At 45.7% G+C, this 16746-nt stretch overlaps 1 protein-coding gene across 1 annotated transcript in view; it reads right to left on the minus strand.

Moving 5' to 3' along the window:
• ZCCHC14 (zinc finger CCHC-type containing 14) overlaps positions 1 to 16291 on the minus strand; it is a 47842-nt gene extending 31551 nt beyond the window's left edge. Inside the window, exons 1-2 of the mRNA XM_033069461.2 lie at positions 15686 to 16291; positions 3069 to 3192 (exon numbers count right to left, since the gene is read on the minus strand). Coding sequence (XP_032925352.1) covers positions 3069 to 3192; positions 15686 to 16249 — 688 coding nt within the window. The 5' untranslated portion in view covers positions 16250 to 16291. The remainder of the gene's footprint in view (positions 1 to 3068; positions 3193 to 15685) is intronic.
• Between the last annotated feature and the right edge of the window lie 455 nt (positions 16292 to 16746).

Consider the following 16746-nt stretch of genomic DNA (forward strand, 5'->3'; position numbering starts at 1 on the left):
AATTTCCCTTTGCTACCAGCAGAGGATTGTCTGCAAAACAAAATAGTGAAAAGCAATTTTAACTCGTGACTTTTCTGTAACAGCCTTGCTATTGGGAAAGGTTCAGGAGACCAAAAATGCCCAACCTTTATTTCAATTTGTTTTGTTCAAATTGTGTTAAAACCATTATTAAAACCAGACTACATTCTAGGAACAGTGGGAAGAGGGACAGAAAGCAACACATCCCTCTTGGAATTTTAATTGTATGTAACCCAAGAATCTCTGTGTTTATCTCTGCTCTGCCTGCCCAGGGAGATCTGTCAGTGCCTCAAAACCTGTGAACAAACCTGACTGCAGCTCCCAGCACAGCAGCCAGATCCTGAGAAGAGGGAAAGCTCCACTTCCCAAAGTTACCTCCAGCTGAAACAATTCCACATCCACAGAAACAGCTTTGAACAGCCCTAAATCACTGGTCAAAATGGGAATAAAAAGCACAATTCACAGAGCATGTTACAGCTGCTGGATTTCAGGAGAGCTCCACATCCTTCTGTCAGAACACATCTGTATTTTTTTTCTTGACTTGCACAGGGCAAATTTTTAAACTTTATTTTATAAAAGAAAAGCCCAGGTAGAGCACAGATCCCCAAAATATTTATGTCAGCAGGTTCAGAACTTCCCAGTGCCACAACTTCCACTTTGAACAATGCCCACCTGGTTTATCCCATTTTACCACTGGTGTGTACACAGGGACAAAGGAGCTCAGCCTGGAGAAACAGCAGGAAAAAAAGGAGGAATTTTCATAAAAAACCAAATTTGCTGATCACCACTCTCAACAACTCAGGTATTGAATCAGACAATCTTTAAGGTCCTTTCCAACCCAAATCAATCCATAATTTCTGATTTAATGCCTGACAGTGCTCCCACAGCGAGCTGGGCTCTGAGGTAAAAGCAAAGGTCTGTGCACTTCTCAGGCTGATACTCCTTTCAGAAATTCATTTCCTGAGGCAGCACAGTTCTGGTGAAATTATTCCCAGGTATTTGACAAGTCTCTGCATGAAGCTGTACGAGCTTTCCCTGCTAGCACTTCCAAGAGCACACACTGCCACTGAGAGGATCCAGCACAATGCTCCTTCCTCTCCTCCCACCTCCTTCCCATGGAGAAACTCAAATATCTGATGCCAGAAGTGGTGGATTAAGGAAAACACAGTCACTGAGAGCTTTCAGGTCCAGCCCCAGTCACTGTTCAGCTGGGGAGAGTAAATTAAATTACTGACATTTCTCCAAATCAGGATTAAAACATTCCCTGGGTTAATGCAAACTGTCTCTAATCCAGCTCAGCACAACAAATACTGCACCTTGCTCATTTTTCTTTTTTTTCTCATGTTTCAGCTCCAGCCTTTCTAACTGAGACACTTCCAGCTCCAGGGCTTTGCCAGGAGAGGAATGATGACCTTGGGCAGCTCATTACTTCTGGGGAGAAATCCTGTCAAGCTGTCTGAAACCAGGCTCACTAAAAAAATAACAACATGAAGATCAAGCATCCCATGCTTTCATGACAGTTTTATGTGCTCCAGATTAAAAAGCTGGTGGGTCCTGCTAAGTGAAGAGCTGTGTTTGCTGTGAAAATGAGGAATGTGTCAGGAACAGTTGATTCAGGTGGCAAATAATCCTAAACTGCACTCCAAGCTGAAGAAACAAAACCCCAAGACATCAAGGAGAATTCAACAGTGCTGCTGAAGCAGAGAGCAGAAGAGCAGGATTTGCTCCACACCCCTTTTTCCCTACCATCACTGAGGCAGGCTGTAAATTAAACTGAACACGAGGCAGGTATCCTATAAGAGAAAAACAGATCAGAGCAAAACCTAATTAATTTTCACAGCGTACCGTGACTAATCTTAGCATATATGGTACTGGAATAGCAATCACTGAGTACAAATGAAAACAGTGTTGAACCCTGGCCTATTTTTAATCAGATGAAAGCCACAAACCCAGCCATGCTTCTGCTTAGTGCTGCGTTTTTCTTCTACCCTGATGGTTTTTACAGCTGGAGAAATGGTTACTTGCAGCATTACTGTGCTGTAAAAAATGACTGCTCCTCACACTTCTGGGATTACAGCAGAGTGTGGCACAGAAAAGGAGGGGTGCTGGAGGCAAGTCAACAGTTCTTGGGACATTTAACTCTTTCTGAGTTGTACCAGATCCTCTGAGTGAAGATGTGCTTTGAAATTCCTGAATTTCTGTGCTGTTTGCAAAGTCCTGTAGGAAGTCAGTGGCAGAGAAGAAAACAGAACAAATTCCAAGTTGAAAAATGTAGATGGTGCCTGACAATATTTTTAATGATATTTGAAGGGAACATATGAGGGCAGATCTTTTCCCTGATTAACTCTGCCCTACAGGGCTCACAAAAGCTGTTCTGTACAAAGAGCAGCTCCCAGTTCAAAGACTTTCCTCATTGACCAGTGATTTATTTTAATGTATTAAACAAAAACACTGTTTGTCACATTTTAGCCTGGACATTTTCATATTTGCAATGAGGGCCTGGAGTGTGGAAATGGAATAATTAACCTGATTTGCTAAGCCCAGTTTTTAGCCAGGTCAGCATGCAATAAGGCATTATAAAAACCAGATTTACTTTGTAAACAGGGAAAGGTGCAGGATCTCTCTCCTATCTTCCACCTCTCTTCACTCAGTTTCCCACTTGGGAAAGCAAGAGAAAGGTGGAAGTGGCAGTCAAAGTGTTTAAATGCCTTTTCCCTTTGGGAAACACTCAACACCATATGCTTTATCCAAGAAATCACCTGCTGAGAGGTGGAATGTCCAAGATATCCACTCCTGGAGAATATTTCTTGAGAGCAAAGCTGCTATTTCAAATGAAGGGATCTCAAAGCACTTTCTTGCTGATTTCCCAATGGAAAAAAAAAATCAGGATACTCCTCTTTTGCTGGCCATTTCTCCTTTACACACTCACATTCCTACAAACCCTTCTGTCTTTTCTTTTGTCCAAACCAACCCAGCAGAATTCCAGCCTCCAATCCCAAGGAAAATAAAGCTGAGCTCCACCAAGGATGGAGGAAAAGAACAAACCAAACCTTTGGAGTGTTTCCCTGAAGGCCTCTTGGGTAGTGACTCCTCCATGGAATGTGTGGATGTGTGGAGCACATTTTCCAAACTGTTACTGACACTATTGATGGGGGTCTCTGATCTTGGAGTGACCTGGAAAGAAAAGTATAAAAATCCATTAAAATAAATGCAGGGAACACACAAAGATCACACCTCCTCTGGAGTGAGGGATCCCCTGGGAAGGACTCAGGAGAAGTTGGTTTCTCTTACAACTGAGGGTGTTACTCCTGCTATTCCCCAAGTAACAGTTCAGGGAAGTGCTTTCAGTCAGCAGCTATTCACAAACTGAGATTATCTTGGCTAATCTAAAAAGCTACTTACAGCATAATTCTTTTTTAAACAATAGTCACCCAGCAGTCAATTAGAGAGAGATTGTAAGACCTTTAACCTCTGCACACCACAGATTTTCATTTTCCACAAGAAAACTGGGGTAAAGTGCTCTTGGAAAATGTCATTTTTCTGTTATGTCTGTGCTGGCTTGGGTGGGGTAGAGTTAATTTTCTTCTTGGTAGCTGGTGTGAGGCTGGTTTGGATTTGTGCTGGAAGCTGTGGGTAACTCAGGGATGTTTTGGTCAGGGCTGACACAGCCAAGGCCTTTTTGGGGGCTCATCCCATCCCACCCCAGCAGCACAGAGGTTGAGCACAGCTGATCCCAGAGATATTCCAGGCCTGTGGCATCATGCTCAGTCTGGAAATCTGGGGATGTTTAGAGACCCAAATACTTTCCCCAGGTTCCCTGGGATGGCCAAACCCTGCCCATCCATGGGAAATGGGGAATGGATTATTTTGTTTTGCTTGTCTGTGTGGCTCTTCTTTTCCCTATTAAATTATCTTTATCTTCAGCCAGGACATCCCTCTTTTCTCTCTCCCATCCTGGATGGCTCCATGGATGAGACTCAAGGCATCCCCCACAACAGACTGCAATGAAAAATCCTTAGCAAAACGCTGATTTTCTTGTCTTTGCCATTTAATAACCTGTCATGATCACATTTAAATGGAAACTTCTCTACTAACAACACCGAAGCAGAAGGTTGAAGCATCAAAACAAAAAAGGGTTCAAGAACCCTGAAAAGATGCTTTAAAGAGGGAGTTCAGACCAACAAAAACACTCCCAGTAACCACTCAGAGTAACTGTGTGACTTGAAAATCAATTGTTACATCTGGAATCAACCTGAGCTGGTAGGCAGAGCTGTAATTAGAATTCCACATGGATTTTAGCCCGGCACAAATCACAGGAGAAAATGTGCATCTTGCCATAACAAAATTACTTCTCCTTCACTCAGGGAAACTCAAAACCAGCAGCTCCAGGTCCCTGGAAGGGAAAAGGCTCCCTCAGACCCTGCTAACTTGACACAGTGCCCTGAGCTGGGATAATTTCTGCTGGAAACAATACTTTGCACACCCTCCCATCCCATGTTGCCGTCAGTCAGCACACACAATGCAAGTCAGGAATAGCACAGCCCCTCTCCATACAATTACCTATTGTAAGCTCCATTTTGAGACTGACATTTATAGATTTATACACACTTTAAGGCAGCAGAATAAGTGAAAAGCTCTGTATACTTGACATCCATAAAAAAAGCTTCTATGTGTAAAGAAATCAATCCAGAATGGCAGATGGGTGTCAAGAAAAAAAGATTTACAGGGAGCTGCTTTCCTTTTCAGCACTACTTCTTGACAAAAAATAAAATTTTATATCTATAAATGCAAAAGTATTATATTTATCTAATTGTACACTATTTCTTCAGCACAGCTTCCCACCAGTAACAAACTTAACACCAAGATTTCCCTTAGACCAGCCATGAAACTCCCAGCTTGGCAGGAGCTTAATGGGGAAGAGCTGAAATTTCCTTTGCCAAAGTCAGTCTTTAGCTGAGCTTATCTCTCACAGCCTCTCTCCTGGAGCTCATTAAACTCTCCCTCCAGCCCAGGGCTGCTGGGAGGAAGTTCCAGAGGGCTGAGCACCATCCTCCTGGCAAAGGGACAGCGCAGAGGAGCAGGCTGGGAGAGGAGCTCCGGCAGGGCTGCGTTATCCTGGACAGCCAGGTTCCAAATATTCACAATAATCAGAAATATAAACACTCAGAATGATTGAAGCTGAGTAGGAGCAGCCACACAGCTCCAGAAAATCTCTGAACAAGCAGTTTGTTACAATTTATTGCCTCTTATCTTGTATTCCCTCCTCTCCACTCTCCTTACAAGCATCGCGTGCAGCTTATAATTTGCATTTTGTTTATACATAACCTCCATTTTTTTTTTTTCCATAAAGATTTAATTTTCCTAGACTTGCTAAGGATTAATTTAGCCCATATGTCTTGTCTGCCTGAGCTCATACTATCTGATCCCGTCGCACATCAAAGCAGTTCCAAATTGGCCTAGAAAAATCACAAAGCTCTGATTAGTTCCAAATGGAGCACTTTGTTAGGGAGCTGAATGGTGTTAGAACCACTGAATCCCACTGCTTAAAGCTTCCATTCCAAATTTTGAAATCATTTTTTCCACTGACTTAAACATCACGATACTGCAATGGTTTAGATTTGTTTAGGGAAAGTGAAATAATGAAAAGCGGTTTGCAAATCAAAGTTGCAGTTCCAAAATAGTAACAGCATTTTTTTTTATTCTTCTTTCTTTTTTTTTTTTAATTCAAACTTGAGGCCAAGCCAAACAGAGGAACAATAACCCATCAGCTCTGAACTGCAGGAGATATTGTCCTGGGAAGGTTGAGAGAAACACTGGGCAAAGCTTTACAGGAAGGACCTGTCCAAATTCAGCTGCAGAAATTCAGCACCAAGCAAGCTCAGGAATGAGAGGTCTCCATATCTGAACACTCCTGAAATCCCTGCTTTGGGCTCAGCACAAACAGCTGCTCAGGAGAACCTGGAATTGCAATAAAGAACATGAGAAGCAGGGAGCAAATTGCTTTGGACCTTTTAGGGGCTGTAACATCTGTGAGAAGGCCAAGATGCCATTAAGGAATAAACATCTGCAGCTCCAGAACTGTTCAGGGCTTGTTTGCTGAGGCAGTAACAGGCCACAGTGAAGATGGATCAGTTGGCATCACAGGAACCAGGAATGTTCAGGCCATACATCATAACAAACCACAGGAGTGACATTTTATAAATGCAGGGAAAAAACCATGAATCATTCAAGGTCTAAGAAAGAACAGCATTAGAGCTTTGAATAAAAACTGGATTTTTCTGCAGAAATTACTTGAACATCAGCAGAAAGAGTCCATAAATTAAAACTAGTAGCAAGTCCAGAGTTAAACATTCTGCCTGATTTTACCCCAGCACAGCATTTCCAGGAGGGTCAGGAGCAGGAAACCCTCTGGTGCACCTCTCCATGATTTCACTGCATTGTTCAGGAATTCCTTCCACACCACAATGGTCTGAAAGCTCCTCCAATGCCTCTAAAAGCCACAAGTGGGTGCAGAAAAGATCTTTAAAATTATTTTTCCTCCACTCTAATGTTGCATCTTTGGAGCAATCTGGTCTAGAGCAAGGTGCTCCTGGCCAGGGCAGGGGTTTGGAATGAGATGAGCTTTAAGGTCTCTCCCAACCTTGATGATCCTGGGATCTTTGATCTGCTCCCTCCACAGCAAAGCATCTGGCTCACAGATGGACTTCTGATTTTCCAGATGCAATCCCTGCTGTCTTCTGCATTTCAAGTTAAAGCCAGAATTGAAGATAACAAAGAAAATTGATCACTGCTCAGTGACTGAGGCTCAGAGTGAATTCTTCTCTGCCTCATTCTCCATTGTAATGATGACAGGATCAAAACTGGTATCAGCTGCTGAACATGGTTCCTTCCCAACACACATTATTCAGGAGGATCACTAAGGATCACTAAATCCTCCATCCACAGGAATAACCAGGAAGGGAAACAACTGCTTTGATCCAGGGGCTGATGGGGTGCCAAGGGGACAGAACTCACTGCTACAATTCTGCCATTCTCATATTTTCCTATTTTCTCCCTCATGATCCAAACCCAACCATTTTTCCCCCCAGAGTGCAGTGACAGGTTGGCCTTGATGATCTCAAAGGTCTTTTCCAACTTAGTTAATTCTGTGATTTCCTTCCCAGTAGCAGAGAGGCTCAGACCTTCTTGGGACACCAAAAGCAGCTCTAGAAAGTTCTCCTAAGCTCTCCAGCCATTAAAAAGCACACAGGAAATGAAAATAAAAAATAAAATAAAAAATAAACCCAGGTGCTTCCCACAGGTGGTGCTGCTCTTTCAGCCACTGCTGCCTGAAGTGGCTCTGTCCCAGCCAGGAAAAGTCACTATGGAAAATGGGAAATTTGGGAAGCTGGGTAACTGTTAGCTTTGCTAACACTGAATACAGCAAAGCCTTTCATAAAAATAACAGGACTGATAGGAGTCAAACTTCATGTGGTCAGAGTTTTACCAAAACAGCAATTATCTGTTCCTTTGAAAAATAAACAGAGCACAGAAAATACATGGTTTAATAGCAAAGTATTTGCTGACTTAGTTTGAAGTGGAGCCAAAAATAGTATAAAAAAAAATAAAAGAAAGACATCAACACAGTCATTACCCAAAGCACCATGGACACATGGAACAATGATACAGGATCTGAGGGAACAAAATATGGATTTCTGTACCTGGGTAGGTAAGAAATTTAGGTCAAAAGCAAACAACACACAGGAGCAGTGAGTGAGCTGAGTGAGTCCTGGAGCTCCAAGCCACACAAACACATTTCCCACTGATCACACAGGAAAACTTCTCCATGTTTTCAACAATGGCCAATGATAAATTGAGAGTCCCACAGAGAAATGCTTCTGACCATACTGGCTTTTGAATTCTCCTTTAAAAAAGGTTTTTTAGTCATAAACTGCCCTCCAGGAGCAGGCAATGTGTATGAGTGACTTCAGGAACTGGAACAGGGACTCCAGGAGGCAAAAACCACTCAACTCCTGTCCTGCCAGGTTCATATTACTGAGTATTAACAGCAGCTTATTTGAGGTTAACACCAAGGTCTTTAACATGGTGCAACCCTGCTGGCAACAATGCTCCAGGAGAAATCTGATGGCAGGGACACAGCCCCTGCCAGCTCAGGCTGACTCCCAAAGGGGCAAACTCAGGTTTTTCAGTAATTTGAATAAAAATGCATTGCTAACACTCAGCTGTCTGACACCACAGCATTGTTCATCAGGCTAAATCCAAGTCAGAGACAGAGCAACTAATGCAGGGATCTGAATTCCAAATCCACAGAAAAGGCCAGGAGGGGCAGGACAGAGCAAACACCTTCCTCCTGGTAGTAACAAGTCAGTCTTGTGAAACCACTGCCTCAGGCAGCACTCCTGCATTTACTCACATTTCCAAACACCTGAGAGAAGAAAATTCCAACCTTCTCCTTTGGGAGATGCAGGCTCTTGCATGAGGATGTTTAAAAAGGACTCACAAACCCCTCCCTCACTTTCCACACAGCCAGTAAAGTGCTCACTTGAATTTACACATATTTAGTTGTTTTGTTGGGCTGGGATGTGGATGCAGCTGGAAATGTTTGGTTTGTGTTAGAATTCAAGCAGTTCCAACAGTCCAAACAAGCTGTAAGAGCCAGGTGCCTCCATGTTTCAACAGCTACAAAATCCACCTTTTCTGCTAGAGGAGGAGCACAAAGGGTGAAGAGGCAATTCACAGGGAAATGGGATAATGGAGAAGAGATCAGATGGTTTTGTCCTGGGAGACTCTGTGCAATGAAATGAGGCATGTGGTACTTAAACACCACGGGACAATCACACACCTGCTCCGAGCTCCTTATGAATTCAGGAGAACAGATGGACCAGAATAAGTCTGGGCTGGATTTTATAGACTCATTTCCACTAAAAGCCCTTTGCTGCAAGAATTGTGAACACTGTTAATAATAAGAACATAAATCCACCATAGAGGTACTGGACTTGTCAAATGTGAATTTTACAAACCAATCATTCAAACCACCTCGAAATCAAACCAAATCCCTGCTTCTGTGCAGACCTTGGAACAGACCCAGCTGCTCCACAGCCCAGCCCTGATGTACAAATGTGACTCTGTTTCTTCACCTGATGCCACCAAAAGCCACAACTCACAAAGAAATTATCTGCCAGGTCACAAATCTATTTCTTCCTCCTTCCCCTCCTCAATATTCACCTAAGTAATGGCCTGAGTGCAATAAAACTGCTCAGAATCGTGGAAGCACAGAGTCATTAAGGTTGGAAAGGACCTCTGAGACACCAATCCAACCATGATCACCACCAAACCACGTCCCCAAGTGCCACATTCACATGTTTTTGGAGCCCATCCTCAGATGGTGATTCCACCACTTCCCTGGGCAGCCCATTCCAGTGCTTGAACACCCTCCCAACAAAGAGATTTTTCCTAATACCCAGCCTAAACCCCACCCAGGAGCAGTGTGAGGCTGTTCCCTCTCCTCCTGTCCCTGTTCCCTGGATCAGAGCCTGACTTGCTGCTGTCCCCTCCTGTAAGGAGTTGTGCAGAGCCAGAAATTCCCCCTGAGCCTCCTTTTCTCCAGGCTGAGCCCCTTCCCCAGCTCCCTCAGCCTCTCCTGGGGCTCCAGCCCCTTCCCTGGATACCCTCCAGCCTCTCAATGTCTTTCTTTCTTCCACTCATGGTGATAAAAAGAGAAGACATTGGAGAAGAATTCATAACACATGAAAAATGTTCCCCTTCACTATTTATCATTGGGATGTGGCAGGTCTGTAATTAAAATTAAAATCAAAATCTTGCTCTTAAGTAACTGATCTGATTATTTCTGGATCACTTCAGCTATTCACAAAAGCCCTGGAAGTCTGTATTAGACTGAACACCTGGTAAAAGGTTTATCCCTCCCAGTGCTGATTTTTGGATGATTATCCCAATGGAATCAATGGAAAAATTCTGGTTCAGCATGAGGACAGAGCAAGGAATTGAAAAGTTTGTTCATTACCAACCCTATGCAAAGAAACACAGACCTGAACCTGAATCACATCAACACCCACCTCAAACCTCAGGAGGGAACAGCTTCAATTCAACTGGCTCCAAGACTGAAGTCAAATTTGAGTGGAAGTGTGACAGTGGTTCTTGTTTCTACAAATTAGATCCAGCATTTCTATAATAAAATTCTGTGGGCTCTGAGAAATCTTATCTATGTTCTTGGGACTGTATTTGCTTTTTTTTTTTTAAGGATAAAAAGCACTCCAGAGCAAGTAATGGAGAGTATTTGAATATTAAAAATGACAGAAGAAGCCGAGCTCTGCCCTGCCAGGAAGAGGCAGGGCTGTGCCTACTGTCACAGAAGGTGACAGGATCTCAGTTTTAGCAACTCAAACATTTATAAAGCCACTAAACCAAATGGTTAAACACTTCCAAACAAGGCTGCTGTTCAGCACCTTTGAAGTCAGCCCCTGGAATGCCTCTGAGGTGTGGTTAACTACTGCTGGCTCTGCTTCTCCACACAGATCTCAGCTCAGGCACTGATTCCATGAAAACAGTTCAGAGCTGCTAGAGTCCAAAACATCCAACACCTTCCAACAGGAATCTTTATCCCACAAGAACCAGGCTCACTGCAGTGTTGCTTCACTAACAGTTACAAGGTAATCAGCAGAAAAAAGAGTAAATTATAAAAGGGAAGTGGGACGCACTCTTAAAACAAAAACTTCATTCAGCTCGTGCAAAAATAAATGGCAAAACAGTTCATGGAAAAAACATCATCATTATTAGCTCAACACACATTTTCTGGCTGCTCTGCTCCTGATGTTTGGGTGCACAGTGCATTTCCCAAACTCCTCTGGTTCCTAAATTCAAATTCATCATGTAACATATGACTAGCAAAGTGAATTTGGTGCTAATTAAAATTGTTATCACCCAAGACCATTCCAGGGATTCCTTTCTTTGTAAAGCTCATTTCTGAAAATATTGCAAATTTGAAACTCAACCATTTCATTACATTTCAAATGAAACCATGAGTAAGAAAAGAGCCAGAAGGGGAAGTCTCAGATTTTTTAAAGTGGAATATCAAGAGGTGTGTGCAACCCAAAAATTCTCAAAGGACAAGCAAAAGACACTCAGAGCTTGGCAATGTCACCAGCTGGAAGCTACAAGACCTGTCCCTTCAGCTCCTGAGTTGGATCCATGTAGTTTGGAAAGTGAGATCATTCTGAGATATCAACTCCTGATTCCAGTGAGTGAACACCTCAAATCCCAGCCAGCAACTGCTCTCAACATTGTCATCTGCTCTATCCCCAAAGAGGCTAAAATTAAGTTTGTCATGGTTTGTTCTATCCCTACAATGCTCAAAAAAAAGCCAGAAAGGCAGCTGACATAGATCACTTCATAGCTGCATTGCTGTCTCTGTCAGGGCTTGACTACTTTCAACCCAGCAAGTCAGTGATGGTTTTTTATAACTCACCACTCCATTGGTGAAATAAAAATATCTGAATATTTCTCAATGGAGTTATGTCCATTCATGCTCCTGAGGCAAACAGTGCAGACAGATGAAGGTGTTTGAAATGAATCCCTCAGAGCAGCTCCATAGCTCCCAATATACAGCCCTGAGTTCTCTGGAAGTTTTAGAGGAGCCTATGGAATTAACATGAGTGAAAAATAGCCCCTTATGCTATAAACTTGAAATAGCCATTGGTGCAGTATTTGGAAACTGGCTGGGCAAGAACCTCCTTCCCCTTCACAGCCCAAAACAGCCACATAACCAAGGGGTCACTGCCCCTTATTTCACTTCAGCTGCAAACAAACTGCACCCAGGGTGGCTATTTCTGAGCCTGGCTCTGCAGCTGAACCCACAGCCAGAGCAGAATCACCAGCACAGAACCATGGAATGGTTTGGGTGGGAAGGGACCTTAAAGCTCATCTCATCCCATGGGTGCTCCAAGCCCTGTCTTGGACACTTCCAGGGATCCAGGAGCAGTCACAGCTTCTCTGGGAACCCTGTGCCAGGGCCTGCCCACCCTCACAGCCAAAAATTCCTTCCTAATACCTGATCTAAACCTGCAGCTCATCACCCTGACTGCACTGAAGAGCTCTTGTCACAGCAGAGCAGGTGCTGAGTAGCCAAGGCATTCTCTCATTTCCCTGGTTTTACAGCACAGTCCCAACGAGGAGATGAAACAACTCCAGGAAACAGAGTGACAGATTCATGAATAACTTCCCTAACTCTGAAGTTCTGTCCTTAGAGCTACTGCCAGTAGAGTTCTGGAGAGGGAAAGTCCATGCAGGGACTCATATAATGATGTTCAGCATCCATTCAGGTCACAGAATCCAAGTTCAGATTTGTGTTTCCATCTGCCATCTACTCCAGCAGAGAATCACAGAACCACTGAGGGTGGAAAAGAGCTCCAAGGTCACTGAGTCCAAACTGTGCCCCATCCCCAGCTTGTCCCCAGCCCAGAGCTCTGAGTGTCACCTCAGGAATTGCTGGGACACCTCCAGGGATGGGGATCCAACCCTCCCTGGGCACTTCCAGTTCCTGAGCAGCCTTTCCATGGGGAAATTCCTGCTGTCCCTGTTCCTGGGGCTGTCCCTTCCTGTCAGGAGGCCCAGGGGGATGTCCTGGGGCAGGACCCACTGATCTTTGTGGGTCCCTTCCAACTCAGAATATTCTGTGATTCCATCCCCACAGAGTCCAGGCAATGTAAACAGGGCAGCATTCTCCCTCCTGTTCATTTTATATCATCAGGTAGGAACCATCAATCTAATAATTACTGACCTACTTAAAGCCAGCCACCTTTTCCTGCAAAGTTAAGATCAGGTAAGACAAGAAGCATCTGAAAAAGCACAAAAGAATATATGGGCAGCTGGTTTCATAGTCAGCAGCTGCAGGCAGTAAAAGGAAACAGCAAAAAGCAGTTTGCACCACTGTCCACCTTCAGCTGTGTTCACCTACCCCAAAGCAACTTGAGGAATCATGAAATATTTTCAGTAAATTTGTATCAACTGTTCAGTCTCTCCTCTCTGTTAAATACAATTGGATTTTGAGATATTTCACTGTTAAATGTGAAAGAGGAGATGGAAAAGGGATTGCAAGGTCCAATCCTCTGGAAAAAGTTCTGTTCTAGCTAACAGCAGGTTGGGGGTTATTTTAATAGGGCTGGCTAAGCAGAAGCAGCATATCCCCCTTTGTTTCTGCAAGGAGAACAAAGAGCAGATTCCAGATTTCTGTTGCATCTCCCAGACTAAACAAGTTAACCATAAATCAGAAATTGTAACAGCAGGGCAGGTACAGTTACACAAGAGTTACACCCAATTCCCACCCTCCCAAGGGGAGAGCTGCAGGGTAACTCAGTTCACAAACAGCTCCTTGTTTGAACCCATCTCACATCCACATCCCAGCTTCCCCAAGTTTTTCAGGACCTCAAATGGAGAAATGAGCATTTCACCAGTTCCTGAAGGATGAGTTTAATTCCCCCAAATAACACCCAGCTTCCACACCAGCTCAGCAACAGGAGCCATGAGAAAGGGCTGGCAGCAGGGAAGGAATTCTCCTCCAGCTCCAAGGAGGAAGAGCAGCAGCCCAGGGCACTCACTTTCTTTCTCTCCATACCCACATGTTTATTTTCTAGGTGATGTTACAGCACCAGGATTGTCACAGCAGCCCAGGGCACTCACTTTCTTTCTCTCCATATCCACATGTTTATTTTCTAGGTGATGTTACAGCACCAGGATTGTCACAGCACCCAGGGCACTCACTTTCTTTCTCTCCATACCCACATGTTTATTTTCTAGGTGATGTTACAGCACCAGGATTGTCACAGCACCCAGGGCACTCACTTTCTTTCTCTCCATACCCACATGTTTATTTTCTAGGTGATGTTACAGCACCAGGATTGTCACAGCATCACTTGGTAACACCACAAGGACTCGGTGCTGGAATTTATTTGTGCATATTTAAACAGGGCTGAATGGAGAAAGAAATTGTTTTTTCCACTTGCTTCATCCAACTCCTGGTTTAAGCCAACTGCTTACTCTAAAAGTAGCAGAATTACCCAGTTAAGAACAACAACAAGAAAATAATCTTAAGGAAATCTGCATCACTTCAAACAAAATGCACATCCAGAGACTGTGAAGGCAAAGTCACCTTTGTGTTCCCTCTCACTACTCTGTACTTAGCAACCAAGATTCTTCAACACAGAATTCTATAAAAATGTGCTTTTTAAAGAGACAACCCTTCAGTGAGCACAGAAGAAAAGAAAAATCAAACGATCCTGGCTGCCTTGTTCCTGGCAGGAAAAATGGCAGGATGGATTCTCCGTCCATCTTAGATTGACATAAATAGTGCTGGAGTTTTTCACTTCCATAAATCCTGCAGCTCAGAAAGAAGACTCTCATAAACCTTCCTGCCTGCCTGATTTTATCTTTTTTTTTTGTCTTATTTTGAGGGAACTTGGATATGATTTACAGCATTTCCTTTCCAACCCAACCCAGGGTCGCTGCATCATTTGAATAAGGGAAGCTGAAAGTAGTTAAGTGGCTGAAAAGAAGCTTTATTCTGGTTTTAATTATACCCTTGTACATCCTGTGTGAAATATCCTTTCCAGCTATATTTCATCCACATGGAGCTTTCAGCTGAATGAAGAGGCTCTCCCATACCTTGTTCTTCCCCCTTACTACAGGAGGTTAGGAACAGGCACAAGCCAGAAAGGGAAGAAAAATATGAAGTTGAACACATCTCAATTTTACAAAGCATGAAATTGGAAGGGAATTTGTGTTCAGGAGAAGACTGTGCACAGATTTCTGTCTCATCAACGTAGTGAAATCTCTACTGAGCCCTCAGAAACAACTTTATTTAGGATACACAGGGGTTTTTACAGCTTTTTTTTTCCCAAGAGCAGGGTAACACTTCATCCATCCGTCCCCAAAGGCTGCAGCCTGTTAACTTCTCACAAGCACCCTCTAAGCTGCTGCTTAGGTTGAACTTTCAAGCGGGTTAAAATCAGAAAGACACTTTGACTCCCTAATTTGCAGCGGGCTAAGAGCAATTAAGCAGTCACATATCTAATGACTTAACAGCACATCTTAAAACGCTCCTGGCTGGCCCCGCTGCTGGCAGCTGAATGAAAGAACAGCAAGTTAATGACGGTGAACCCCGACACCAGGATCAATACCCGAGGGACGCAGAGTGACACAAAACGACAACATTTCTTTCAGCTCAGCACCAGCAGCTCCAAGTGTTTGCCATCGCAGCCGTCCAGACAAAACCCAGTCTCACCAAGATGCTTTGCACTGGACAGCTACTCCAACTTTTTCCAGGGGGAACTTTCAACCAGATGCTTTTATCTAGAGATGCACTTACTTCCCTTCCTAAATCACTGCTTTTCCGTGCAGCTGGCAGGACAGTTCTCCCAGCAGATGCTCTGAGAAGCAATCAGGGATGGAAGGCTTATATTGCTGCTGCTGCTCTGCTTGTGAACCCCTTCTCATTTAAATGTCACAAGCTCTTAGAAACTCCATCCATCCTCTCGCTGTGCCCTCAGCTGACCATCCCCATCATCAACCAACCGAAGCTGCCATTTAGCACCGTGCTAAAGCACGGCTTAAAACCAGAGCCGGTGCCATTCCAGCGTGCAAAAAGCCGGATACCCACCTTGTGGCAGCCAGGATAGGTTGCCATGGTGTTGAGGGTAGAGGTGCTGGGATTCTTGCTGGTGCTGGCCATGAGACTCTGGATCTGGGTGAGCTCCTGCCTCAGCACCTGCTTCTGGTGGAAGCTGAACGCCGGGTGGTTGGATGCCATGGTGAAGAGCAACAGGAACTCATCCCCCGTGCGGCCCTCGTTGAGCTGCAGCCCGTAGTTGTTGATGACCGAGTCGATGTGGGTGAGGGTGCGGAACAGGACCCCGGCGGCCTCGCGGTGGGCAGAGCCCAGCAGGGCGAGGGACACCAGCAGCTTGCTGCGCACCACCTCGTCCGTCAGGTTGGTGAGGCTGCCCAGGTCGGCGGGGTTGTTCGCCTTGATCTCGGAGTCGCGCAGGGAGTGATAATCCTTGCGGGCCAGGTCCTCCAGGCAGGCGCCCAGGAAGCGCAGCTCCAGCGGGATGCACAGGTCCAGGAGGCCGCACAGGAACTCCACGCGCTGCGGGGAGGGCAGCTCGGAGAACCAGCGGTACACGCCGTCCCGCTGCAGCCGCGGGCACCGCTTCTCCACCATGGTGCCCCGCGCCGAGCACGCCCCGGCCGGGGCTCGCACACCCGGCCTGGGGCAACCCCGGGCGGGCAGGGCCGGGCCGGGCCCCGCTGAGGGCGGCGCAGGCCCGAGCGCTGAGGCGCGGCCTGGCCGCGGGGTCCCCGCCCGCCGGCGGCCCCGAGGAGGCCGCTGCGCTCCCGTTCCTCCCTCACGGGGCGGCTCCTCCGTCCCTCCGGCGGGCGCACGGTGCCTCCATCCCCCGGCCCCGCCGGGGCCGCCCCGCCGCCGCGACCGCGGGAAATAATCCCTCCCGGGCGGAGGGGCACGGAGCGGCGCGCACACCCCGCCGGCCGCTGCGCGCAGGCGGAGGGATCTCACGGTGAGGAGGCTCGGCCGCGAGCGGAGCGGGAGGAACAGGGAGCGACGGCGCCTTCGCTCCCGGCCTGACCCCGCGGCGGGACACGCCCCCCGCGCCGCTGATTGGCCGAGCCCCCCGTCCGCCTGCGCCCATTGGCTGCGGC

Source organism: Catharus ustulatus, chromosome 11 (assembly GCF_009819885.2).
Source record: "Catharus ustulatus isolate bCatUst1 chromosome 11, bCatUst1.pri.v2, whole genome shotgun sequence".
Classification (NCBI taxonomy): Eukaryota; Metazoa; Chordata; class Aves; order Passeriformes; family Turdidae; genus Catharus; species Catharus ustulatus.